The sequence below is a fragment of the Hippocampus zosterae genome, chromosome 6 (assembly GCF_025434085.1).
Source record: "Hippocampus zosterae strain Florida chromosome 6, ASM2543408v3, whole genome shotgun sequence".
Classification (NCBI taxonomy): Eukaryota; Metazoa; Chordata; class Actinopteri; order Syngnathiformes; family Syngnathidae; genus Hippocampus; species Hippocampus zosterae.
In genome coordinates this window covers 9,148,941-9,175,826 of record NC_067456.1, presented here as the reverse complement: position 1 = coordinate 9,175,826, position 26,886 = coordinate 9,148,941, and the positions used below count along the sequence as shown (strand labels likewise).

Here is a 26,886-nt window from a genome sequence, read left to right as displayed (position 1 = left end):
CCGAAGCAGCAGACGCATGCTCAGCTGCTGCGCTGAAACAGCTCCGACTGCGCATGCGTGGACCCCCACCACTCTAACGCTGATAATACACACATTGCTCATTTGCCTCACGTCTGAAGTGATAGAGTTCAGAAGGTAGTTTACTCTGCGACTGTACCTTGCCATTAGCCCCTTTTTTACGTTAGCCGCCGACCCCGCTACATGAGGAGGAAGTGAGATTTAAATGTTTCCTCGTTAGCTGTCACAACAGTTTCTGCATGTGTGTATTGTGATTAGTGTGACAGAAACAAGGCACTTGTCGCCTCCAATTGCAAGGCAAATAAAGACAAACAATAATTGATATTTACACGCAGGGACAATTTCAAGTTAACCTAGCGTGCATATTTTTTGTGTGGGAAGAAGAAGGGCATAAGGAAAGCTGGAGAAAAGCTACACCAGCACAGGTAGAACACGCAAAATCCACACAGGAAGACCAGAGTTAAGATTCAAAAGGCGAGTTGCAGACGTGCAAACCGCACTTTGTAATATTTTTATAACTAATAGACTTTGCAAACCGAGTGTCTCGAGAGGGAACATATGTGCCCAGAGCAACTAAGTTTCACTTACGCGGTATTATTTATGTTTGATTGATTCTAGATTTTTAAATTGCCCTTCTATGTTTATGTTGTTCGTCCGTATGACCCCTGCGATTGGCTGCTGACCAGTTCAGGGTGTACATCGCCTCTGCTCACCTGTGACACTAGCAGTAGAAAATTTGGATGGAAGAGAAGGCATAATTAACCGATATCCTATCGACTTTGAGTGACATTATAATAATGTGAAATGTGCTCGATAAAGATTGGGAAGCATTGCTGTGGCGCCTGTGCCATTTGTATTATTACCTTCCTTTGCACCGAACATATTTCCTCTTTCACTTCAATGTAGGCGTGACAATGACTTGAAGTGTGGCAGCTACATTGATTAAATTAACAAGTAAACTACACGTCCTGATGTGCCGCTTGCTGCTGATCCTTGCAGATTTAACACTTTGACCGTATATAAACGCGCTCGTGTAGTTTAAGCTGAAATCAGAAGAGTGCACCGTATCAATAGCCTCTTGTTTTTAGTAAGGTGTCATTAAAATCTCCAGTTCCTCCGCTGAAGAGGAGCCCAGCTTTGGGATTGGGTAGCGAGCAGATAGCGTAACATCCCCCTCCTCCTCTCTGTTGAGAATTGCGTTAAAACGAAAAAGGATAGGCCTGCGTTTTATCAATATAACAGAACACATTTGTTTTTTTTAATTTTTATTTTCCTTACTTCTGAATAAAACGAGGACGCGTTGCTGGCTGGTGTATGTGTTTAGAATGGGACACGCTGAAGGTACTGACATTTTATTTGCCTGCATTTCGCGACTCTCCGTCAAAAAAAATCCTGCTTCTCATAAGCCATCTCCCCTCTTCTTTTTGTGCATGTTTTTGTTTTAGCGCCACTACCGATGCATGCTCTCGTCCATCCGTCGCCGGTTCAAGCCTTTTGCAGTGGCTGCTCGCTTCTTTTTCAAGCACATTTCCCCCAAAGCGCCAGTGATGGAGGAATAATCACGCCAGACAGGCAGCCATATTGGCAATGTACCGTTAGCGTAGCTAGAGTTAGCCTTCCCCTCTTTTCATCTTACTCAGATTGCCGTGTGCTCTAACATGCGCTTTGCGTGCATTAAACGCGCGGGCCGATACATTAAATGCGTCAACACGGTCTGGTGTGTGTATTTTAAATTGCCACAACTCTCAGAAAATAGCCCAAGACGATCATTTTGTAGCTGTGTAGCTTTAATGCTAACATCCCACAAGGCTAGAAGATCATCCAGTGAGACAATTGTCTGCGCAGATGTTTTTCCTCCCGATTTCAGTCACACGTGTAACCAAGCGTTATATATACTCAGTATATCTCATTAAAAATGACCCCTTGCCGTGCTTTTCGTGTTTTTGTGACCGCTGTACGGCACCACACGGATGTTTACATCACTATTATGCACCTTCGTTCACACGTTCAACCACAGTCAGCCTCCTCACCCCTCTCGACACTTAAAACGCAATAAAAGTGTCAACAAACTGGTGTGAAAAAGATACCGGACATTGCTCTTTGTTTTGTTCGGAGATAACAGACCACCGTGTGTTTGTGTTGGCCCCCTAAACACACCATGGGAAGCCTAGAAGTGACCAGAACCCACAACAGCAAGTAATAGAAGCTAATTGGGTTTGTTTTGATGACGAGTTTCGTTATAATTAACATGCTACCATGCCATTAACTGAAAGTGGCACTTTCTTAAGATATGGGGAGACATGTTCAGAATATGTTTATAATTGTAGTTCATAATTTCTGGCTGTAATATTTTAGCTGCTAGTCATTAAACTGTTGTGGAAAGATATAGAGAATATGTTTTTCATTTTCAATTCAAGTATTTTTCGAGACCTATAGGGCATGACGTTTAGGTGTGTTTAGAGGGTGCAACTGTGCATCACTAGTGCACGTGAATTATTCAACTGTACAGGTGGGTGCTACTTTATTGTGGTCGTGATGCACAATTTACTAAAACATTCTCTCTCTCTTTATATATATATATATATATTTGTCTGTATGTCTGTGTGTGTATAAAACAAGCATTTACACGTACAGTGGAGAAAGATAAAAATATGAAATAAAGAAAAAATAAAATTCGTCATCAGTTTAACCATTTCAGCATTTTACTTTTAGGTCAGTATTTCTGTAAAGTGCCTTTGGTGTCCTCCCAAGACAACTGATTCTAAGCGGCCAATTTTTTGCATACGCACAAGTGCAGGAAGTCTCTTAAAATGTCTCCTTAATTTTTATCTATTTTTCCCCTTGTGTGTATGTGATTTTGGCATGTCCTGAATATCCAATCTACAGCATGTGTAATAAATTGTAACATTTTTTCGCATGGTTTTATTCTTCACAACTTAATCAACCAAGTCATTTTGATCATGTATTTTCTATTTTCATAATCATGTTTACCACTTTTCATGTGTCCCTGGAATTAGTGACATTACAGCATTTTGTCTTTTTTAATGGAGAATGAAACAGTGGATGGTTGTAAAATAAACATTTACACTTCACTTAGGTTTCATCATTTTCATCATATTATGCTGGACGCTGTAATTTAACATGTCCACATTGTCATAGTGAAAGATCAATTGATTCATTTTTAAAAAAACGTTCAGAAATCGTTTTGCTAAGTGAATCTTAGTGAAGTAAGGGTCCACTATGACTTCATCAAATGCTAACGCTCGCCAAAAATGTTCACCCTGACAGCAGCACGCCTATTTTGCTGTCTGCATATGCATTCTCTGCTTCAAATTAATTTATGAATAAATATGATTGTGCTTAACCAATCTGCATCTCTAACAGTATTCAACAACATTTACATTACAAATAAACAAATAATGTGAAGTTCAGTGGAACATGCCAACTTCCAACAAAGGGGACATCTAAAAGTCACTCTATGTTGACCTTCATTAGCACAAAATGATCATTTCCCTGTCTGTCAACAGGTCCAGTCAAAGAAAAAGACAGTTAAGGATGCCGGAGCCCAACAATGGATTTCTCCTTCTCTTTCATGCAAGGGATCATGGGAAATACAATTCAACAACCCCCTCAGCTTATTGACTCAGCCAACATCAGACAGGACGGCACCTGCGACACTGGCAGTGACCCTGGCGAGGATGGCGGTCCCTCCTATGATGCGGCCCTTGATGCGGACTTCTACCCCCACTCCGCGTCAGAGGACCTGCCACACGTCTCCAACGGCTACCCGCCGGGTCTGGGCATATATGAACCACAGTCCAAATTCTCAATGTACTCGCAGTTCCCCAATGGTTCGGCTAACGGTTATGGGCCCATACGCAGCTATGCGGAGCATGGCCTCCTCATGCCAGGGGAGAGCACGGTGCTAAGGGGCCCCGGTCTCCAGGAAAGACCTCGTTCCCCTGTTTCGCCACCGCTGCCCACCCATCACCCACACTTGCACCACCACCATCATCACCATCACCTCCCCCACGCGCACCACTTCCTGTCAAACACGCCCCACATCCAAAGCCACCCGCAGAGCCCCCCGCCGCTGCCCCTGCCCACCCAGCACCACCTTCCCCACACACCTCACATCATGACCCACACGCTGCCTCCTCCTCCACCCTTACACCTGCCCTCGTCCAGCCCTCCCCCCTCCCTTGTGGACAGTACGCCCTCTTCGCAGCCCGTTCACCCCCCTCCCAGTGCTTCCACGGGAGTGCTGAAGAAAACCAGCTCCCCTGAGATCAAGCTGAAGATCATCAAGACGTATCAGAATGGCAAAGAGTTGTTTGAAACAGCACTGTGCGGAGATTTGCTGCAGGAACTGCAGGTATTACGATGAAAACACCTTTTAGTTATTTCTTTATTTTTATACACTTTTTCAAACGCGTGAGACTGAGACTTCACAATTGGGGTTGGATTAAACGTTTGTATTTTGCATACAAATTCTTCAAAGCAACTGAGGTAAAAGACAGTGCACCAATTATATGCCACCAGCAGAGGTGCCGTTGATTCACTTTCAGGTAGTTTGTGGTCTGAAGAAGAACATGACAGCGGAATGCGAAATTTAGCTACAACCACAGATGTCTGCTTTGATGGCATTATTCTACTCCATATAACAGTTGAAAACATCTCCCATCTCGTTAAGAGCATTTAAAAAAATGAATACAAATAAATTAATTTATAATATTTTTTTTCTCATAGCCAATCAAGGACTTGCCCATCAGTATTTGTTGTGGAACTACAATTTATGAATTGACGAATAGTTTATATTAATGCCCCCCAAAAAAATCTTCCCAAAAATTACCTTGTGTTCACACAGTTTTCGGTTTTCAAACAGTCTTGGCATGGACATATCATGGAAGGCTTAGTTGTGCTTTTTCTCACGGCGCCCAACCATTATTGGCTTTATGCAACACACATTGCAATCACACTGCAGTGTCTTTGGGGTTTCCTGCTGTTAATTAGCCCTAACCTGGTCACGGTCGTGTTTTTGGGAGACAAAATGTAGCTGACAAACAGGAGGATAGACAGTAATAGTTAAACATGACAATGGCGTTTGTGTTAATGATGTCATTGCGCAGTTTGGTATGACAAAATGTGCTATCTGTACTATTGCAGTGTGGCACGTTTCTCGAAAACTAAAAATGTCTAACAAGTGCACACAAACAAAGCCACAAGTTAACAAAATAAATAAGAACCGGTGCCTGCAGCGAGGCAGAAAGCTAGTGATGGCAGTTCCAACCTTGGTCACAGCCAGTGGGTTCCATCTTCAGTGTCGGTACGATAGCTTGCTGGAAATCGTGTTTGCAAGCTTTCATGGTGTTTCCTTGTAAATCCCCTTCCCTCTCTTGGATTTTAATGAGTCTTTCAGTCGAGGACTAAACAGATTTGTTTTGTATGTTCATCAGATGTACAGCTCGCTTCAAATGGCCACCGCATCCCACAATGCAATGCGAAATTTGACAATAAAGTGGTACATGACTTGAAAGCCACATTACATTGAGGGATGTGGCAGCCATTTTAGGCTTGCTGTATCCATTGTGAAGGTAAACAATACTTTCTTTGAAACGGCTAAGAGGGTACAAAAATTGTTGAATGGTTCGTGAACACATTGTGTACATATCTTCATTCTTAAGTATATTTCAGTTATTTTTATACTGTAGTCTTTTAGAACCACATGCCGATTAGAAACAAGGAAATTTTAACTTTGTCCTGTGGCTGGAGTGGCTTGATTGTATTTCTATTTGTTTAAATAGGAAAAATGTGCGATTGAGTCGATAAATTACATTTATTAACCAAGGATATTGGTTACTGTAGGGCATTTGGCAGATCACCCCCCCCTCCAAAAAACAAATTGAATTGTTCGCCTCTAATCATCTCTGAGCAAGGTTTGATACATGGAGACACAGAGCCAAGTTTGTGTTGGCTTCAAAGGAACCCAGACGTTAACGGATGTCTCACCACTGTTTTCCTCTCTCTGTCTTCTTTTGCATCTTCAGAAGGAATCTCAGCAGAAAGAGGCGGCTCAGGTGCAGCGACGACACGAAAGGAAGAAGGAGAAGAGGAAAAAGAGTGCAAAACTGCAGCTCCACATCCAGGAGCAGAATTTGGACCCTGTCCAAGGCCAGGCGGGTACCACGGGCCAGACGGAGGACACCTACGTCCAGCCGCTGCCAAGAGAGCCTCCGACGGACCAGACGGAGAAGCCTCAGAAGACCGTTATCCAAACTGAACCAAAGGCTAGACTTCAAATTCTCATCTCCAGTTAATTCAACACAAAGTGCTTTGAATTTTAATCAGACATTTTGTTCTCAGGTTCCGAAAGTCAATCAACCCTCAGTGATCCAAGAGACAGGATTCTGCAAAGAGTTTGTCATTGGAGATCTAGTGTGGTCCAAGGTGGGCACCTACCCATGGTGGCCTTGCATGGTTTCTTCCGACCCACAGATGAAGGTGCACACGCGCATCAATACAAGAGGTAAGTGCACATACTTGCTTTTCAGACAACTTTTCAAGGATGAAAATGAGAATAAACACTCAACACCGAATTTGCGTCGCAGGTCACCGAGAGTACCACGTCCAGTTTTTTGGCAGCGTAGCAGAGCGAGCGTGGATCCACGAGAAGAGAATCGTTGTATACCAGGGCAAGCAACAATTTGATGAGCTCCAGGCGGACACGCTGCGCAAGACCACAAACACTGTGGAAAAACACAAAGTAAGTCAGCAGCATAATAACATATGTCAGGATTTTTTTTCTTTGTTTTTTAATTAGGAAATGAGTTTAGTGGGATTTTAAAAAATAGAAGTCATCATACTGAATATCTGTTCAATAGTTCAATCTAATCACTTACTGGATTCATGCTTTTTATACATTGATATGAGAAAAGAGAGCTGATAAATTTTCATTCACTGACTACATTAGATGCAGCAATAATATATTTCTTTACAATACAGCAGAGCAGTATTGTATCCAAAGCTTTTGCACAAGGATACCAACACATACAGTAGCTCTGAGACTGGTGGAATTAATTTCACAAGATGTTCATTATTATTGTAGTTTGCACTCTTGATTACGCTTAAAAATTAGACTTAATTCTATAGAAGCTATTCAAAGGTAATACAAATGGCACATTGTGGTCCGGTGGTTAGCTCGTCCACCTCACAGTGTAGATGTACCGGGTTCAATTCCAGCTCCGGCCTCCCTGTGTGGAGTTTGCATGTTCTCCCGGCGCCTGCGTGGGTTTTCTCCGGGTACTCAGGTTTCCTACCACATTCCAAAAACATGCACGGCAGGCTGATTGAACACTCGAAATTGTCCCTAGGTGTGAGTGTGAGAATGGATGCATGTTCATCTCTGGTTGCCCTGACGGGCAACCGGTTCCGGGTGTCCTCCGCCTACTGCCCCAAGACAGCTGGGATAGGCTCCGCGACCCTTGTGAGGATAAGCGGGTCGAAAAATGGATGGATGGATGGACTTTGTTGTCCAGTTGTGTTAAGTCAGCTAAACAGTCATCCCTGAATCAGTATTTTTAAAAGTTCATAAATTTTGTATGATACCTCGGAGTTGCAACCACTTTTAAGTGTTGCCTGCCTATCCATTATATATGGTATGGATGGATATAAAAATACACTACACAACGTCACTAAATATTATGACATTGAATCCATGTCACCCATTTCAACTGGTCATATTAAGCCCACTGAATTTTTCCAACATGGTCTCAAAATGGGTGTTAAAAATTCTCGTTTGTGGCTTTCTCAAACCAGTGTCATATTTAAAATAAACACATTTTCTTTTCCAGCTTCTGAAGCCTATCCCTCAGAGGGAGCGCGCTCAATGGGAAGTCGGCGTAGGCCACGCAGAGGATGCCTTCCTGATGACGCGTCAGGAGCGCATTGACAATTACACTTTCATTTACGTCGACCCGGTCCCTAATGAGACCCCAATCGCCAAGAAACCCGTCGGCCGGCCTGAGAAGCGGAACCGGCGCTCCAGCGGTTCAACCACCAAGAAAGACGACGGAGGAGTGAAGTCACCCGAGAGAGAGCAGCCGCCAAGGAGACAGCTGCCGCGTCGGCAGTGTAGTATTTCAAACCCAGACGACAATAATGGCCCGAATGAGAAGAAGAACTTGAGGGGTGACCAGAGTAAGCCTGACTCCCCTCAACGGGACAATGGTTCCGATGCGGGAGCCAAGCAGGATTCCCCCCCACCAGTCAGGGCATGGAAAACTGCAGCAGCGAGAAAGCTGCTGCCTCTCTCCATTACCATGAAGAGGTTGAATGTGGAGATCACAAAGTGTGATTGGCCTCTGCTGCAGAAAAAAATGGCTCCATCACCTAAAAAAGAAGTCGAGAAGGATGAGGAGGAAGAAGAGGAGGTGGAGGAGGAGAGAGTGGAGGGAGAAGGCAGGCAGCCTGATCTGGGCTACTGTTCACCTGAGGTAGGTGAAGCAAAGTATATATTTCCCTCCCCTATCTTTTTCAATTTTCAAACACACACACACAAAAAAAGAAAAAGCTGGATGGAGCCACTAGGGCGGCGCTATTGAGCCGCATGCTGCTCTGGAGCCCGGGGTTGCCGACCCCCGGCCTATACTGTAGTTTTATAAGGTAGAGTCTGTCATTACAACATGTTTTTTTTAAAAAGTATAAATATCTAGAATGCTATTTTTCTCAGACTAATAGCGTTTTCCACTTATGCACCACTCTATAAAGTAATTGAGCACAGCAATACTTGGCTGGAACAAAGACTGACTGAAGCTCGCCGTAGTTGGAGACCTTCTCTACCTCGTCATCTTGCTCTCAATCACGGTGCATCTCTTCCAGTAGACCTCAGGGCTGCCCAACATGGTACAACTTTGAAGGCGCGCAGCTCTAAATTTGGAATTGCCTATTTCAAAAAAACTCCCAATTAAAACAATCTTTTAAAAAGCCGCGAATTTGGTGGAGGAAAGCTTTTTTTTTGCCGGGAATTAACACAGTTTGTTGCTGTCAGCAGGAAAACCGAGCCAAACCTGAGCCCAGTCCCGAGGAGGACGAAGATATGGACGATATGGAGGAAGAAGGGGAGGAAAGGAGAGAATCTCCCGCCAGTCGGAGAAGCGAAGAAGGCGGAACGCAGCCCACCTCCTCTCCTGGCTCTCATCACAGCAGTCCACATGGTTTGTAGAACACCGGAAAGATTTCGGCGTGAGTTGGGGCGGCACAAAGGAGCCAGGAAGCTCAATGTTTTCATGGTTCTTCAGGTTCTCAAGAGAGGAAGCTGCAGCGGCGGTCCGTCAGAAGCAGATCGGAGTCCGAGAGAGGCAATGACCCCGTCCCGAAGAAGAAAACCAAAAAGGAACAGGTATCAAGACAATAGATTATATTGAATAGGTTTTGATTCATCATTTACATGACTGCAAACATTTATAAAAAGAACCTTAGCGTATAGCTTCAAGTATAGTCTTCTATGGAAACAGCGAGCTGAGTCTTTTTTAACACCGTTCTCACGTGCATGTGAAACTTTGTAAAATGCAAACAAAAGCCTAGGACGCCGACTTTGTCAATACGCGATGGTTTATAAATAGACCAGTCTTTTCATCTGTCAGCTTCTGTTTGACTGTTCCAGTAGGCAGAGTGTAATGAATATTCAGTATGCAGTGGTACAATAATAATGCTGTACTAACTTGCAACAACGATGACCTAAATGTTTTTCTATCACAATTGAGAGAATTAGACTTCAATCCCACGTAATTTATGAGACGCAGTTCTAGAATTCAAGTACTCGGCAACTACTGACTACAGATTATTAACAATGCTGTTATGGTTTGTGATGAAAATGTGTTATATGTGAATGAGATGTTGTTCAGGAACACCAAACGTAAACCTTTTTTGAACACGGTACAGTTTTACCTCACCTGTCACTCAACTGTAGCCTGTAACAAAAGCATTTAAGATAAGATAAGATAAGATATCCTTTATTCGTCCCACACTGGGGAAATTTACAGCCTCCAGCAGCAAGAATGTATGTAGAAAGAAGAAAGAAGAAAGAGAAAAAAAAGTTCAATTACCAAATAAAATTGTGAACAGAGTGACCAAAGTGTAACTTTATTACCCAGTCGGCTGGGCTTCCTCCAACATGGCTTCGTCACGGGAGCACGGCTATTGTGGTCAAAGGCAAACGTGTCAAGCTCGGAAAACTCGTAAGAGTTTCTAGATTTCTGTTCCGCGCTCCTTGGCTCCGGGTCACCTTGTGTTGTCATTTGTGTTTACTTGAAAGCACCTCCACAAGGAATGACATTTTACTCCACCCACCCAAAAGGCTGGTGACATGGTATCAATGTCGTAGTATCTGAGCAGATTTATAACACTCACCAACAAAATAAAATGAAAAAAAAAATCAAGTGCCAATGTTTCAAGGTAATTTTGGACTGAAAGCTGAGTCTGAAAATGACATCCATTCATTTGAATAGGCTCTAGTTTTTGAGATATTGATTTTTTTACAATTCATTGAATAACAGTTAACATGCTCATCTCAAAACGTCAGACCCTCTAAATTTAATGTCACAATATCATTTCAGGCAGAGATGGCGCCCGAGGCAACACCGAGGGCAGGTTCCCAGAAAGGTTAGTGATCACCCATCCTTCCACTTTGCCTCCGTTTCACACACGGTCTTTCTTTGACTGATTTCTCTTCTTGCTATTGTTCAGGAGCCAGTGAGATATCTGATGCCTGCAAACCGCTGAAGAAGCGGAGTCGAGCCTCCACAGACGTGGAGATGGCCTCCTCTCAGTATAGAGACACGTCGGATTCAGATTCCAGAGGCCTCAACGATCCTCAGGTGGGCTTGGAGAAAATTGGCAGGCTCACACCCAAGAGTTGACATAGCTCTTGTTTTATGAATGAAGTACAGTGATGCTTTGACATACGCGTGCCAAAAAATAATATGGTAATACTCACAGACATATGTTCTTTATCGTGTATGAAACCTACTACCCGGTAATTGTACAGCATCTTACTTGAGTCAGTCCTAATTGTGTCTGCGCTACTGTCGTTTTTATACTGCCCCCAGTGGCCAACATAAATAATGCACAAACTGTTTATAAGCGTAATTCTGTTCAATTATGTTGTAAATGTAATTGTACTTTTTTCTTTTTAAAAAAAGTTTTGGGCGGAGGGAGGCTCATTTTTACAAATTTTACTGTAAAATGGTCTGAAGTGCAGAGCAGGAGTTCATCCCCCCAAAAAATCGAGAAAAAAAAACCTGGGAAAAAAAATCAACAAATTTAGTGGTCACATATGTGCGAAAAGATGAAAAATGGACTTGGCTGTCTCAAATTTTCGGATCACCATTTAGGGGGCTGTCTGGAGCCCAGCAATATTGATCATATTCATCTTGTCTGTGTCGTATTTGCCAGATTGCCCATATGCTGTTTTTACAAACGCATAACGTTAAAACTTTATCCATCTCAAAGGGCTTATTTGGGAAGAGTCTTGATAGTCCAGCTGCTGCAGATGCAGATGCCTCAGACACTCAGTCTGTGGACTCTGGATTGTCTCGTCAGGACGGTAGCACCGGGAAGAGGGACACTGTCTGCCAGGTGAATACTAATCCACATTTGCTATTTTACCCTCTTACAAAAAATTCTCTACTGACCTGTGTGATATTGTTACACGTAGATTTGCGAGGTCTACGGTGAGAATTTGGTGGTGTGTGAAGGTGACTGCAACAGGCAGTTCCACCTCGAGTGTCTCGGTCTAACGTCCCTACCTGAAGGAAGGTTCACGTGCCTGGAATGTAGAAACGGTAAGTGTTTCGTTGACCTTTGACTGACCACTCCGTCCTTGCGTTATGTATTCTCAGTCTCTCTGTTATCCTTTTCTAGGGAATCACCAATGTTTCAGCTGTAAGAAAGCAAGCCAGGAGGTGACACGTTGTTCCGTGACGGGCTGCGGATGTTACTACCATGAGGATTGTGTACGTAAACTACCAGGTACTACCAACAACACTGGCGGAGCCTTCATCTGCCCTCAGCACAGCTGCGCCACCTGCTGTCTGGAGCGAGACCTGCAGCGAGCCAGCAAAGGTGAAACCACTTGTAACTTTTCTCTGCTTATGCGAGTGCTTAAAATATGAGAGATTACATGTCTTAATATACTTATTTATCATTCTTAAGAAGGATCCTAAAGTCAATCTACTGTCAAAAGTGCAAACAAGGAATTCTAATGCTCATCGATAAATATGATGAAATATATATGTCCCTGTTTTTTAAAAATACTAAATATTGAATCTTTTCTAGTTTTAAAGTCCTCTCATAAGGAATTGCTTGAGCAGGATATAAAGTGCAGAAAATGTTAAATATTCAGTTAGATTTTATCCATCTATTTTTCGATCCGCTTATCCTCACAAGGGTTGCGGGGGGTGCTGGAGCCTATCCCAGTTGTCTTTGGGTAGTAGGCGGGGGACACCCTGAACCCGTTGCTAGCCAATCGTAGGGCACACATAGACGAACAAGCTTACGCACTCACACTCACACCTAGGAACAATTTCGAGTGTTCAATCAGCCTGCCACGCATGTTTTTGGAATGTGGGAGGAAACCGGAGTACCCGGAGAAAACCCACACAGGCCCGTGGAGAACATGCAAACTCAGGAAGGCCGCAGCTGGAATTGAACCCGGAATCTCTGCACTGTGAGGTTGACGCGCTAACCACTGGATCACCGGGCTGCCCTGTTAGATTTTATACTTGGAAAAAAAAAAAACTTGTCACCAAAAGTAATGACACACAAGTGATATTTTCTTAAGTACCGGTACCCTAAATATGAAATAGTGTAATCATTAAAACTTCTTGTATAATATCAGTACTTTATTGTCCTCTGTCTAGGTCGCCTGATGCGTTGTATCCGCTGCCCAGTGGCATATCACACAGGCGACAGCTGTGTGGCGGCGGGCAGCGCCATCCTCACTCACCATATCATGATCTGCAGTAGCCACGGCAGCACCAAGAAGAACGGCCTCCTCACTTCCCCCGTCAACGTGGGCTGGTGCTTCCTGTGTGCCAGAGGTAAGCCCCGCCTCGCTGTTTTTTGCAATTAGCACACACACTAACTCTCACAAACAAACACTCCTGCGGCCTCGCTGAACAGGAAGTTTTTGTTTGGCTGATTTTAAAATAATCAGCCTTACCGTTTCCACTTTGGAATGTTAAAAAAAAAACCTTTGTTGCCCTCCATGATTGTGGCGGGGGGGGGGGGGGTGTTTGGGGAAGCCTTTTTCCTTTTGTGAACCTCACAAACTTCAGCCATGTTTCCACCAAGTGGTACAGCTCAGTTGTGCTCTCGAAGAGTAAATGATGATCTGGCATGTGTTTTTAACCATGTAGTATATCGCTGGAGTAATAACACAATACAGCACATAAGCTGCAGTGTAGCTTCAATCACTTTCACATATGTTGCAGAGACATTTTGAAGCCATTTCAAACTTTGGACAATGAGAAAGAAGTGATCCATACGGTGTGTTGACCTGAACTCTACTACGTGGTGGAACCGGCTTTTGTGATATTTTGCATTGCGTGTGTTACTCCTTGGCACCGTATTACATTATTGGCGGTGCTGCTAAATGTATTTTGTTTTCGATTACAAAGAGCCAAGCTTGTTACTTTGCACAACACCCAAAAGAACCTCATATGTCCCGGATGTTGATGTTGAAAAAATGTTGATGGCCCTTTTCCTTTTTTAAACGAGTCCCAGCGTCCTGTCCGGCCACTTTGTGTTGGGCCAAACTGTTTTACATGTTTCTTACTTGTGTTGTGAGTGTGTGTGAGAGAGACAGTGTTTGTTCTTTCTCTTTTTTGGGTAATTTAGAAAAACAAAACTTTTTTTTTTTTTTAGTTTGACTGCGGCTCACCCCCGTCTCTTCCTGTGTGTCTTGTGTAGGGCTGTTAGTGCAAGACCTTACTGACACCATATTAAGTTCATATGCCTATAAGTCCCACTACCTTCTGACTGAGTCAAATCGTGCTGAGTTGAAATTACCTATGATTCCCTCTCCTTCGTCAGCTACCAAAAAGAATGTTGGGAAAGGTAACTGAACAGTTTTTCTCTCTCTCCTTTGTCCCCGCTGGTTTGTGTTTGTATTGTGCCTGCTCCCATTCTGATGAGTTTCTCCCTTTTTTTTTTTGAATGCACTTTCATTTCAAAGCCTTCAGGTGCCGCCTTAATTGACTGGTTCAACCTGCAGTTAATTGCCATGCAGAATTTGTGCAATGACGAAATAACCTCAGCCTGAATCCCTTTTAATTAACAGATGACTCTGGGTCGCATGCAAAACAAATGTAATTCTGTTGTTGAATTCAGTTTGAAAGCTGCCTGTTGGATTCACCAGAGGGGAAAAAAAAATAATTTTTGTCTTTCATCAAGATTAATCAAATGTTACCGTATTCCCTGAAATCGTGATTCACACTCTAAAATACGCAGTGCCTCTATGGCTGCACTGATACCACTTTTTCCAGACCGGGTACGAGTACAAGTACAGTACTTACATTTGAGTATTTGCCGATACAGAGAACTCGTACTCGATACTGCCATTACAATGTGAGGAAAAAGTGTTACGGTACGTCTTTCAATTGCCTTCGGACACAAACATTTCCTGTATTATAACTGGCTTTTCACAGCACAGAAAGTATACATGACCGAGTATTGTTATTTCATCTTTCTTCATCTGTTTCTGCGCCATTTGTGTTTGAATATTCGTTATTTAAAGGTTAATATGGTGCTGCTATTCGTTAACCCTTCTATAGTATCTCACATTGTGTTAGCATCAAGCTAGCAGATGTTCGCAAGACGATTCTGACTATAAATTAAATATGCAACATGTACCGTAATTGTCTTTATTTTGTCTTAGTAAATGACAAAGACAAAAAAAATATTTAGCCTTGGTTTTACTGTAAAGCTCAACCAGGAGTATCATTTTTTTATTGAAGCAAGCACATGTTGCCCTTGGCTATTATTGGAGGAAATACAATGCACAATTTTCTCAAAATCTGCTCAAACAAAGAAACCAAGAGTGAGAAAAGTACTCACTGTTGACTGAGGCATTTATTGATTCATTTTTATTCCGACGAATACATTCTTATTTCTTGGTGAATGCAACAGGCTGTCCTCAAGTGCACCGTCAATTGAACTCTTCCTTTTGCATGTGTCCCATTGTGCGACTAGCGACTGGTCAGTTGAAGAACATTGACAGCAGTATAGCGCCATGATGCTGGATGCTCTGCGTTGGGTCATGCTATGTCTGTGGTTTGTGGAGGTGCACTGCTTCTCTGCTTGAGCACTGTTGGCTTATTTTATTGATGCAAAAGGCCGTGTCCAGCTTCCCTCTGCTTCAACCCTGACCCCAAGTTTTATTTTTTTGGACTGAAATTGTCAGATGAATTGACATTTTGGGTACAACTCCTATTTCTACACCTTTGACCTGCCTTGGATGGAATTGAATCACAATCAGGAAATGAGTACAGCACAAGTTTAGGGTAAAAAATTGTGACATTTAAATTAGGCGTGATTGACGCAAAATTGGTTCTGAAAATTCCATACAAGCCGGTCTATGTAAGGTGCTGTATGTGTGACGGGGAGCAGTTTGCTTTATTGGCAGGACTGCATGCCTGCTTTTTTTATTTTAATGATTTTTATTTCCAACCCCTGATCACTGGCTGATTGGAGTCCGGTGTTGCCGCTGCATGTGTATCCAATTGACCAGCCCTTGGTACAGTGCTCTGAATCTGATTGCCAGACATGCGATAACTGATGTATTTAAAGCGGTCATGACGTTGACGAACTCAAGCAGGAGTGGCTTTACTATTTTCAGCCTCCTTCGTGGCACATGGTTGTCACGAAGAAGTTCTAACAGGAGCCTTGACTAGTTCAAAATATGGATCAAATGGAACAAAAGTAGAGTTTGATTTGTGTGTACAGTGGAACCTCCAACATTGAACACCAGCTAATAATTGATGTTGACGTTGTTGTAATTCCCCCATAGGGTAGGAGATGTAATAAAAAGAAATAAAACTAAAAGAAAGTAAACTACTTATGCTTTGAAATGCCCGATAGATTCTTAATGCACAGTAGAAATGTGCCACTTGGTGGAAAGCTTCTCTGGACTTTTTTTTAATGTCAGCCATTAGCTGCATGCTATTTGTTAGCATCAGCTTGGTAAGAAAAAACATTTGCGCATTTAATTGATAGTTGTCACCTTTTAAAAAAAATGTCCAAAGTCATTGGTTCTATGTTTCCTTACACCAAGTACCACCTATAATAATACTTAAAAAGTACCTCACCAAGTACCATCATCCTGACCAACAGTACATACAGTAGTGTAGTAGGTCCAAGTGTTCATCCAAAACGGACCAGAGGTTTTATATTCTAAAACGTTCTTGTATGCCAGTGTATCATTTTGTTCTGTTTTGAACACTTTGCTTAAATCTAGGAGAATAAAAACTTGACTTGAATAATGATTTAATTAGAACATTAAAAGTGAAATAATTGCACCTCAGTAAAAAATGAAAACAAAACTTTCTGAACATAAACATGCAAATGTACTGTACTAAAAAGTTGAATAAAACTGTAAGGAACATTCATAGTTTCCATGAGAGAGAGGCACACAATTGGCACTCGTACCTCAGTTAAACAGATTCTACCCCAAAATGAAATTGTTCATAAATATAATATATGCAGCATCGGGTAATTTTTTTGTGTTTTCTGAAAAGCTACAAAACTGCCAAATTTATTTAGGCCTTTATTTTTAGTGGGGCGGCAACATTTTACTGAGCACTCAGGCCTGTTACAAGCACCATTTTTGGTTTTGTGGTTATCACATACTTTTGCTCTGTGCCATTCCTAGTATACTTTTGTGGTGACGTCAGGAAAAAAAAGCAATCATTTAGTGTTTTGCCAAGTTTAGTTTGACTTTTCAGACATATTTTTTTCCATTCGATCACTTTGTGCATGTTCAACTTTGGAGGTTCCACTGTACCTGCTAACCTGATGCTTCGGTCATCTTTTTGATGACTTTTGACATGTTCTTAGGCTTGTCTGCAAATGAGATTCAGAGTTTGTCCAGCTTTGAAATTCTTTAACGCTAATTACAGTATGCCCTCCCCCTCTCTTTGCTTACTCATTTCCCCACATCAAACACATGCACACCCACGCACGCACATACATTCATACCCGTGTCCATCCATACATGCAAATGTAGGAGGCAAGTTGCTGTGCTGCGACTCCTGCCCGGCTTCCTTCCACCCGGAGTGTTTGGAGATGGAGATGCCTGAGGGGCCTTGGTCCTGCAGCGATTGTAGGGCCGGCAAGAAACCTCACTACAAACAAATTGTCTGGGTCAAACTGGGAAACTACAGGTATGTACAAGTTAAGGACACGCTTAATGACTAAAGGCCCTTGAGCTAAACATTTTTCCCACCCATGTCATGACAAAATTGGGGTGGATAAATAAACCATTTTAATTCGACAACACATCAATAAAATGCGAAGAAAAACTCATGAGCTTTATGCGAATATGGAGTTTTACTTCATCTCCTACTGAAAGCTAAGAGCTGTGCATCTATTTCGCTGCATGTTCTCTCTCTTGACACAATATCGCTCTTCTCTTGCAGGTGGTGGCCAGCTGAGATCTGCAACCCTCGCTTGGTGCCGTCGAACATCCAGAGCCTTCGTCACGATATTGGTGACTTCCCCGTCTTTTTCTTCGGTTCCCATGACTACTACTGGATCAATCAGGGCCGTGTCTTCCCTTACGTCGAGAACGACAAAAACTTTGTGACTGGTCAGATCAACATCAACAAGACTTTTAAGAAAGGTAAATTAATCAACCGCGGGCCCCAGAACACCTTACCACAAAAAAAAAAAAAAGACAGACCACAAAATAGGTATCTGCAATTTTGTTGGGGTGTTTCAGCTCTGGAAGAAGCAGCCCGGAGATTTCAGGAGCTCAAGGCCCAGAGGGAGAGCAGGGAGGCTTTAGAGCAGGAGCGCAACTCTCGCAAACCACCTCCCTACAAATTCATCAAGGTATATATCATGGCAGTTCAAAAATTATAATAACATGCCATCGTTTCTCAGTGATGTCTATTCAGCTCAGTTTCTATCAAGCACGACAGTTTTAAAATTTAAAACTGTTTCGTGGCATGCCATGGATGTCAGCCCCCTGATATTTCTGTGTTCATGCAAACTCTCAATTAATTTGTGCGGCACTTCTTACAAAAAAAATAAAAATCTCTTCATGCTTGCATGTTTAATTTCGGTGTTTAATTTATTCTCACCAGGTCACCTGTGACTAGTGCTGCAGCTATTGAATATTTTTAGGCTTATCCTTCTGATTATCCCAGCAACTAATCAAATAAAAATGGATTTTGCTTTATGTGCATGTGAGGTGCAAGTATTATTGTAGTATTATTATAGTATTATATTACTATTATTATTAGTATCATTATTATTAGAAATAATGGTTACGATTGCATGACTGTCCTTGTCTAAAGTAATGTTTTGTGTTATTTTACCATATTTTGTGATTTTATGTTAACTTTTCTGTAAAGTGCTTTGTTTCAGTGCCAGTTGTTGTGAAAGCGCGAAATAAATAAAGATGTATGATGATGATGATGATAATTGTTATTTATAGTTATTACTGTATTATTAAGCCTGCAGGAGCATTAGTCTGTTTAGAAAAATGATCCAAGCCACCGGTTTTGCTTGCACTTTTTTTGTCATAAAATGATTCAACTTATGTGATTAATTGTTGCAGGCATACCTGCAACCCTAATAAAGTGCAGTGAAAAAAATGGCTGAATGGGTAGTCTGGTAAAATTGCTTTTTGCACTGCCTGGTGAAAACGAAGCATTTTTTTTCTTGCGCTTTATTGAGTCACTGCTGTTGTAGTATTTTCTCAAGTAGCGTTTTTTGATTTCTTGTTTTAGTCCAACAAACCTGTGGGGAAAGTGCACATGCACGTAGCTGACTTATCCGAAATTCCACGCTGCAACTGCCGGCCTGCAGACGAGCACCCGTGCAGCCTCGACTCTCAGTGTCTCAACCGCATGCTGCAGTACGAGTGCCACCCTCAGGTTTGTTGCAATACTTTTCTTTTGAGACAGTGTCAAGTGCCGCCTTGTCATCCTCTTCCCGTCCCGGCACAGGTATGTCCTGCAGGAGAGAATTGTGAGAACCAGTGTTTCTCTAAGCGCCTCTATGCGGAGACGGAGGTGATCAAGACAGAGGATCGTGGATGGGGCCTCAGAACCAACCAGGCTCTGAGGAAGGTATGTGTCAAGTGTCCCGACAATCCTTTTATAGGACTTCAGTTTACACAGTTTTTTTTTCTATAAGGTAGGTGTAAATGTCCGGCCGTTGCACGGAGGACAGTCGCGTTAAATCGTCCAACCAGTGTGGGAGAGGGGGCGGGGGGGTTACAAAATATCCTATCAATCAGAGTCAACTCCTTAAAGCAGGGGTGTCAAACTCATTTTAGTCGAGGGCCAGTTTGGAGTTACGTCTTCCCTTGGAGGGCCGTTATGACAGTGAAACCACAAAATAATTACTTTGTACACAACAAATGAAGAGATTACTTGTTTTGAAATCAAGTCAATGATAATAGTTTGTTCAATTATTGTTCAAGTGAGTATAAACTCGTTCACAAAAGTATTCCCAAATCTCAATGTGATTTATTACACGTCAATTTGTCATTTCAGTCCAGGGGTTCGCAAAGTTGACACACATGATTTGCTTTTGTGGGCAACATAAAATGACCTGGCGGGCCAGATCTGGCCCCCGGGCCTTGCGTTTGACACCTGCGCTTTAAAGTAACATTTACGGTTGTGGAGGACTAGTTTAATTTCATATTTATTCTAATAACCGTTTTTCGCATCCATTTCAACATCCTGTTCAAATGTGCTAAGCGTCGTTTTCAAGTGAGCGCGCTAGATGCTAACCCGGGCCCAATAAATGATGACACGTTGTTTTCCAAACTGTGAAGGGGTCTATAGAGAGGCACATTACTCAACTAAAAATAAAATGTTTTCTACAGGGTGACTTTGTGACCGAGTATGTCGGAGAAGTCATCGACTCGGACGAGTGTCAGCAGCGAATTAAACGCGCCCACGAAAACCACGTCACCAACTTCTACATGCTAACCCTTACTAAGGTAAAGGTGTTGTGAAAACAACAAAAGTTCCTTTCAACCTACGTTGTCTTAATGTGCATCTTCGCACACTTTAGGATCGTGTGATCGACGCCGGTCCAAAAGGAAATTCTTCCCGGTTCATTAACCACAGCTGCAGCCCCAACTGTGAAACCCAAAAGTGGACGGTCAATGGCGATGTCCGCATTGGACTCTTTGCTCTCTGCGATATAGAGGCTGGTGAGTTAACTTCCATTACCTTCAAGGAAAGCCATTCTGGAAAATATGTAAGTAGGACACATTATTGTTTGATGGTTAGGATGGGAGGGTTCCGGGGGCGGAGTCCAAATTTTAGTACCTGACTTCAGATCGGTTCGGTATCCAGGTCAGAGGAGTTTAATGAAATGCTCCTCCCGTCTGCTGTCTGTGTTCAGGCACCGAGATGACATTCAATTATAACCTGCACTGCGTGGGCAACAGGAGAACATCTTGCCACTGTGGATCAGACAACTGCTCAGGTTTCCTCGGGGTGCAGCCGACTGTAAGCGCGCATTCCAGTCTCTATTAGAGCACAAAATCGCTTTCGGTATCATTTCATTGTCGAGTGACTTTGCCCTCCCAGAGTGCTGTGGTGCAGGAGAAAGAGGAGAAGGCCAGGAATGCCAAGCTGAGGCAGAAAAAGCGGAAACTGCGGCTGGAGGGCAAACACACGCACGAGTACTTCTGCTTTTGCTGCGGAGAGGGAGGAGAGCTGGTGATGTGTGACAGGAAGGAGTGTCCCAAGGCGTACCACCTCCTGTGTCTCAACCTCACCAAGCCGCCATATGGTGATGATGAAATCTTTCAATTGAACAGTTTTTCCAATTAAGCTAAAGCGCGTTGCCTGAGATCTTCCAATAAGGTGCAGAATCTTGACATTTGTTCATTTCGTGTCCACTCTCATCGACCAAAGTATGAAGATGTCCAACATACCCTAAAGTACTGTCATGGAGATGCGAGGTCACTAACGTTCCACCCGAGAGATTTCTTGGCGACCATTATCTGTTCTAGTTTACTCCACTGAGGTTTGGTGTCAGAGAACACCGCTTTTAAATTCAATCAAAGCAGACGTTAACACACCATGTTTCGTGAGTCATACTGTCATTTACATGAGAAAAATCGCATGACACATCATCCAACAAAAATCCATCCATCCATTTTCCGGTCCACTTTATCCTCGCAAGGGTCGCGGGGGGTGCTGGAGCCTCTCCCAGCTGTCTTCGGGCAGTAGGCGGGAAACACCCTTAACCGGTTGCCAGCCAATCGCAGGGCACACACAGACGAACAAAAATCCACGCTCACACTCACACCGAGGGACAATTTGAAGTGTTCCATTAACCTGCCATGCATGTTTTGGGAATGTGGGAGGAAACTGTAGTACCCGGAGGAAACTCACATGTGCACAGGGAGAACATGCAAACTCCACACGGGAAGGCTGGAGCCGGAATCAAACCCTGCAACTCTGCACTGTGAGGCGCCACCCTCCATCAAAAATGTCACAAAAAATCTGTACAACGGACTAATGATCTTCTCTCAATTTACTCACAAATTGACTTTCTCTATGTGAAATCTGGCCCTGCTTAGCTGAGGCTCCGGACGCCGTATGTTATAGATAAAGCGCGACATGCTATATGTGTACACCATTTGCCATTTTGTTGAAATGTTATCATTTTTCGTGAAAAGTACGATAAGTAAGACGAATTTGAATTGATTCAGAACTAATTCGTCAATGTCAACACGGGCGGCAAACGCAGATTTTTTTTTTCACGATGGTCCGTTTCAGTCACGTGTTGTGGTGCATCACATTCATCCTGACAGTTTTTGCAGTTGAGACTTTTTTGTTGAGGTGATGCATCTTAACTGTTTTCTTGCCCACAGGTCGTTGGGAATGTCCCTGGCACGACTGCAGTATCTGTGGCACGCCGGCCTCATCTCTCTGTGACTTCTGCCCTCGCTCCTTCTGCCCGGACCATGAGGCGGGGGCGCTTACCGCCTCTTCGCTGGAGAGCCGCCCCTGTTGTTCCAGCCACAACCCCCTCAGTCCCCTGGCGTCCAGCCCCAGCTCCGCTCAGCCGCCGCTGCCGCTGTCTTCTTCTTCTCTGAGCCCCGTCACTGTCAAAGAGGAACCGCAGGGAGATGATGTGGCACCTTCGTTACCTCGTTCCCTGTAATATGCACTCCGGGCGCGCCACCCACCTGTGCTCAATAAAGGGAATATAACATTTTTTGGATTTTTTTTTAAATTTTATTATTTTATTTTTTTGTCGGACCTTTGGGGCCGAGACATTGTTGAAGAACTCCTTAAGTGGCGACCGCAGTGAGATCGGAGCAGCGTGGGACGAGGACGTGCGCCATTCTCCGCTCCTCTGGCTGTAAAACATCACTAACACACGACAACGCCAAGATCCCGGACCAACACCTCGTTTTGTTCTCCCGTCGGATAATCCCCAAGTGTTGTCAGTAGCCGTCCCTTTGAAGTAAATGAGGTGGCGGGAGGTGACGCCATGCCGCTCCTCCTCTTGTTTACCTGCTGTACACCGCGGCTGGCGTCTTACACACTCCCACTGCCCCCCCGCCCCCCCCACCGTGACCCGTCATCGTATCGCGTTCCTCCCCTTCCTCGTTGACAAACCGGAGGGGCAACACTTTTTGTGCAATTTTTTTTATTAGGACCACACTACATTCCAACATTCATTTAACCATGTTTTTTGATATACTTATGGCTATAGATGAATATAATTATATACGTATCTATGTTTGTTAATGTTTACAGGCAGATTTTTTTTTTATTATTTTCACTTCATCTCGGTGAGTGGTGTATTTCTTTGTTTCGATGTTGCGCAAACCTCCTTGTGAAAATCGTCCTATTAAGGTGAAATACTGTATAATGATATATAAGCGTACTGGTATAACATTACACAAGTACTTGTGACTTTTTGTTGGCTCATTTATGTGTACATAATTGGATCATGATATTGTAAAGTACTTAGCAACAGGGAGGCATGGAGCCCAGCCTCTACACTTGATTTTTCACACAAAAGATTTTTTTTTTAATATAAAAATAAGTTCCACATTTTCTCTGAGCGGTTGTCATGCTCAAGGGAGAGAGGGGAGGGGGGGCAGCCAGTAAGCACTGCTATCTGAGTATCGTTAATCAGCCTTAAGGAATAACTTCAGTTCCGTTGCGGCTGTCGGAACTACTGCCCTGATGCATTTCAATGATGTTTGTGTACTGTGACCTTTTTTTTTTTTTTGATGTTGTTTGCCAAAACTTCTCTGAAAAGCACTTTCACACGCCTTTGTCATTACACTATTTAGTTAGGTCACACATATACAGAAATGTGTATTAAAGGAACGTTAAGTGTTTTGAAAATGGATACCTCTTCTTCTGGTACTAACATAAGAATTTAAAATGTGTTGTGACCAAAAAAAAAAAAAAAACATTTGGGGGGTAGAAGGAAAAATTTGAACAACTGCCAACCTGGTGTTGAAGAAATGGTGAATTACCGGTAGTTTCATGACACACAGTCCAGTAGAGTGTACAAAATACAACCTGTACAGTGTTTTTAAATTGCTCATCTGTCAAAATCTTTTGTATTTATTGCACCACATTTTATACTAATTGCTTTGTCAAACACCGGTGCAGTATCCCCTGTTCCCACCGTGTGACATTTAAAAAGGAAAAAAAAAATCTGATGGGGTTCACGTATTATACCTGTAATTAGTGCATTGTTTTTGTTTTTGTTTCCTACATAGGTGTAATGATTCCACATTAGCCGCTGTTAATGTGTGGTGACTTGTCACTGTCACTGTATTTGCTGTCGGTTGTCGGTTGCTGGCAGTTCAGTATTGGAATGTTTATCGTCACGCCTCAGCCTTGATCATGCTCCCCGGGTTTTAGGGTATTTTGTTTGTTTTAACCTCGCTAGGTGACACTTAAGTTGGTGTCAATGCACAATGACTTATTTAGGAAATTTCACTTATGTAAAAGGGTTTACAAATGGGGTGGGGGGGCATTTAACAACTTAATATTTGGACAAATTATGGCTCTCGGTTAAGATGCACCCTATTGCCATGTTCTTTTTCCGCCTACGTGTGTAACATTGTCTCATTTGTCGGCCATTTCCTTCAGTGATGTAAAGTGCCATGAAAAAGTATTTGCCCTCATGTTAAATTCTGATATATATACAGTATATATATACTGTGGGTATATATATATATTGCATAGTTTAATGTGTTCGATCCTCAAATAAGTGTCATTATCAGACAAAGAGAAACCAAGTGGATGCAAAATACAGTTTTTAGCGGGAAAAAAATTCAAAGCTGTGGAGGTTTCCACCTTGGAACACTGCTATTGATGTTATTTTTGCACTCCTCTTCCTTATTGTTGAGTCATGAGGGGAGGGAGGTTAGCAGTTTTTTTTTTTTAATGTTGTCCTAGGTTCCGTTGCAACCTCCTTGATGAATCGTTGCTGTGCTCTTGGGGTAATTTATGTAGGCTGTTTACTATGGTTTCATGGTTGTACCTTTTGTTAATCGTAGCTCTCACTGTGGTTCACCAAAGTCCGAACGCTTTAGGAATGACTTTGTAACCCTTTCCAGTCTGATCGACGTTTAACTTCATTTCATATCCTTCAGTATTACGTGTACTGTATTTCTTTGGATTGTTGCATTTTGTTGCAGCATTAAAAAAAAAAAAAATGGGCCAACTTAATTTTGTCAGACAGAATGGATGGAAGGGTTCTATTTAGTGAACAGCTCTCCAAAAAATGTGATTAGGCGCAGTTAATTCACGAGTTAACAAGGGGAGCAAGTCCTTTTTCCACGGAGAGTCAGGTAGCTTTGAATAAATTAAATCACCATAGTCAGCTCAGCTTGACTGAGGACACCATTTAAAAATGTCATTTTATTATCGTTTGTGTGATAAGCGGGGGAACTATGAAAAAAAAATAATTTGAGAAGAGAGCAGGTTATTCACAGCACTGTACATGATGCATTTCCCCCCCAGTGCTTTCCTCTCAACTTAGTCATCTGTTATCCAGGCACTTTTCACACTCAAGCATGTCACCACCCCAAACTTGAATGTTATTATTTATTTGTGTGTTATTTTAAGTGTGGACCACAGGCATTTTTTGTTGTTGTTGGTGAATCATAATGGCATGACTGGGCTTTGCCGTTTCAAGGTGACTGTTAAGTTGAACTGCACGTTTGAATCTTAAAATGCCTCATCACAGCACAATTTCTATTTCTTTGTTATACTTTTCTATCATAAAGGCAGCGGCCATTCCCCCCCATTCACTCCCCACATGCGGATTGCATGATGTCGCTCAGCGCCATTTTGCCCTCTCTGCTGATACAGTGGCAGTATTAGAACACTTAATTTGTGTGTTGCATCATTTAGTGTAACTGTACTTCACAAAAATAGTGTTTTGTTTTTTAGTGCCATTATTTTGTGAAAAAGCCCCCCCCGCCCCAGCATGTTTGTTCCTTTGTAAGTGACCCTTGAAGCTTCAGACTTACTTTTCAAAGCATCATGGAATCCTTTTTTAAAAACCTATTCTAACAACTAGAATCAGCCACCCCTCTCGTGCTTTAAAATTTGCATTCATTGCTGGCTGTTGTTGAGTTTTTGATTGACAGGCAGTCACAGAGAAGAATTGGTGTTGTGCTGAATAGAACTCACTGGCAAAGCACTCAAATGTTTTTTTCTAGTAGAATGACGTTGATTTACTAACTGGGGTCATATCTATCTCTCTTGGTGTTGCTTCAATGAAAAACGTGGATGAACACGACCATCATGTTGATTACTTGTTCAACCTGTGTTACTGCATATTGTTGGCGAACCTGTAAATAGCCTTGCATTGTATTTGCATAGAATCATGTTACTGTGGCGTGCTATTTTTATTTTATTGCTTTGCTTGTACAATTCCGCTTCTAAATGTCCGTGACTGTTGGGAAGACACTCTTTTTGTACATGACCGTCTTTTTATTTGAAAATATGACTTCTGTCCTTTTTTCATTCAAAAGTTGAGTTGGAAGAGTTCAGACATGCCTGAAGTTTGACTTTAATAAAGCTGTACTCTGTCTCAGTGAAGCATGAGTTTTGTGTTGTCTTTTAAATGTGCTGTAAAACCAACAAAGCATGGAGACTTATCTAATTGTCTTTTTTTGGAGACGTTTTGAAACATTCACTTATCTTAGCGGGAAGATTCACAATTGTGACCGCACTTGCGTATCACTGTTGAAAAAGCAGGGGTTTTTTTTCATTATATTGACAATATTTAGAACGTTTTTTTTAATTGAAAGCGTTGCTTCATTCAAAATGAAATGCTTCATTTAAATACGGAATTTACATATTTAGTCACTCATTATACACCATTACGTGAGCTGTAATAAATATAATAAAGTAAAACAAATTACATTGATCAACTTAAATTAATTTGCGATATGTTGACTGAATTTATAATTATTATAAGTATGACTACAGTAACATCAAATGTTAGGGAGATCACCCACTGCAAAATTATAAACGTGGTATACCTTAGCATTAATGAAGGACGGGTACTTTGTGACAAACTACACAACTTCAATTACACTTTACGTGACGTGGCGTGTTGAAT

The 26,886-nt window shown here is 42.4% G+C and overlaps 1 protein-coding gene across 6 annotated transcripts; it reads left to right on the top strand.

Moving 5' to 3' along the window:
- Nucleotides 1-4: 4 nt before the first annotated feature.
- Nucleotides 5-26,360, top strand: nsd3 (nuclear receptor binding SET domain protein 3). Of its 6 annotated transcripts, XM_052067117.1 has the most exons (27): nt 5-443; nt 710-1,359; nt 1,464-2,527; nt 3,546-4,393; nt 6,066-6,305; nt 6,382-6,544; nt 6,627-6,781; nt 7,869-8,510; nt 9,065-9,230; nt 9,315-9,415; nt 10,632-10,677; nt 10,762-10,892; nt 11,527-11,652; nt 11,732-11,858; nt 11,938-12,138; nt 12,936-13,115; nt 13,987-14,133; nt 17,300-17,456; nt 17,712-17,914; nt 18,014-18,126; nt 19,029-19,175; nt 19,248-19,370; nt 20,135-20,251; nt 20,326-20,467; nt 20,662-20,768; nt 20,850-21,054; nt 22,145-26,360. In XM_052067117.1, the coding sequence occupies exons 4-27, from the start codon at nt 3,590-3,592 to the stop codon at nt 22,435-22,437; spliced, it is 4,836 nt and encodes a 1,611-aa protein (XP_051923077.1). In that variant the 5' UTR covers nt 5-443; nt 710-1,359; nt 1,464-2,527; nt 3,546-3,589; the 3' UTR covers nt 22,438-26,360. The 6 variants fall into 6 exon arrangements, with proteins under 6 accessions (XP_051923077.1, XP_051923079.1, XP_051923080.1 ...); XM_052067119.1 differs by lacking the exon at nt 1,464-2,527 and having other exon boundaries at nt 9,068-9,230; XM_052067120.1 differs by lacking the exon at nt 1,464-2,527 and having other exon boundaries at nt 14,110-14,133.
- Nucleotides 26,361-26,886: the final 526 nt, after the last annotated feature.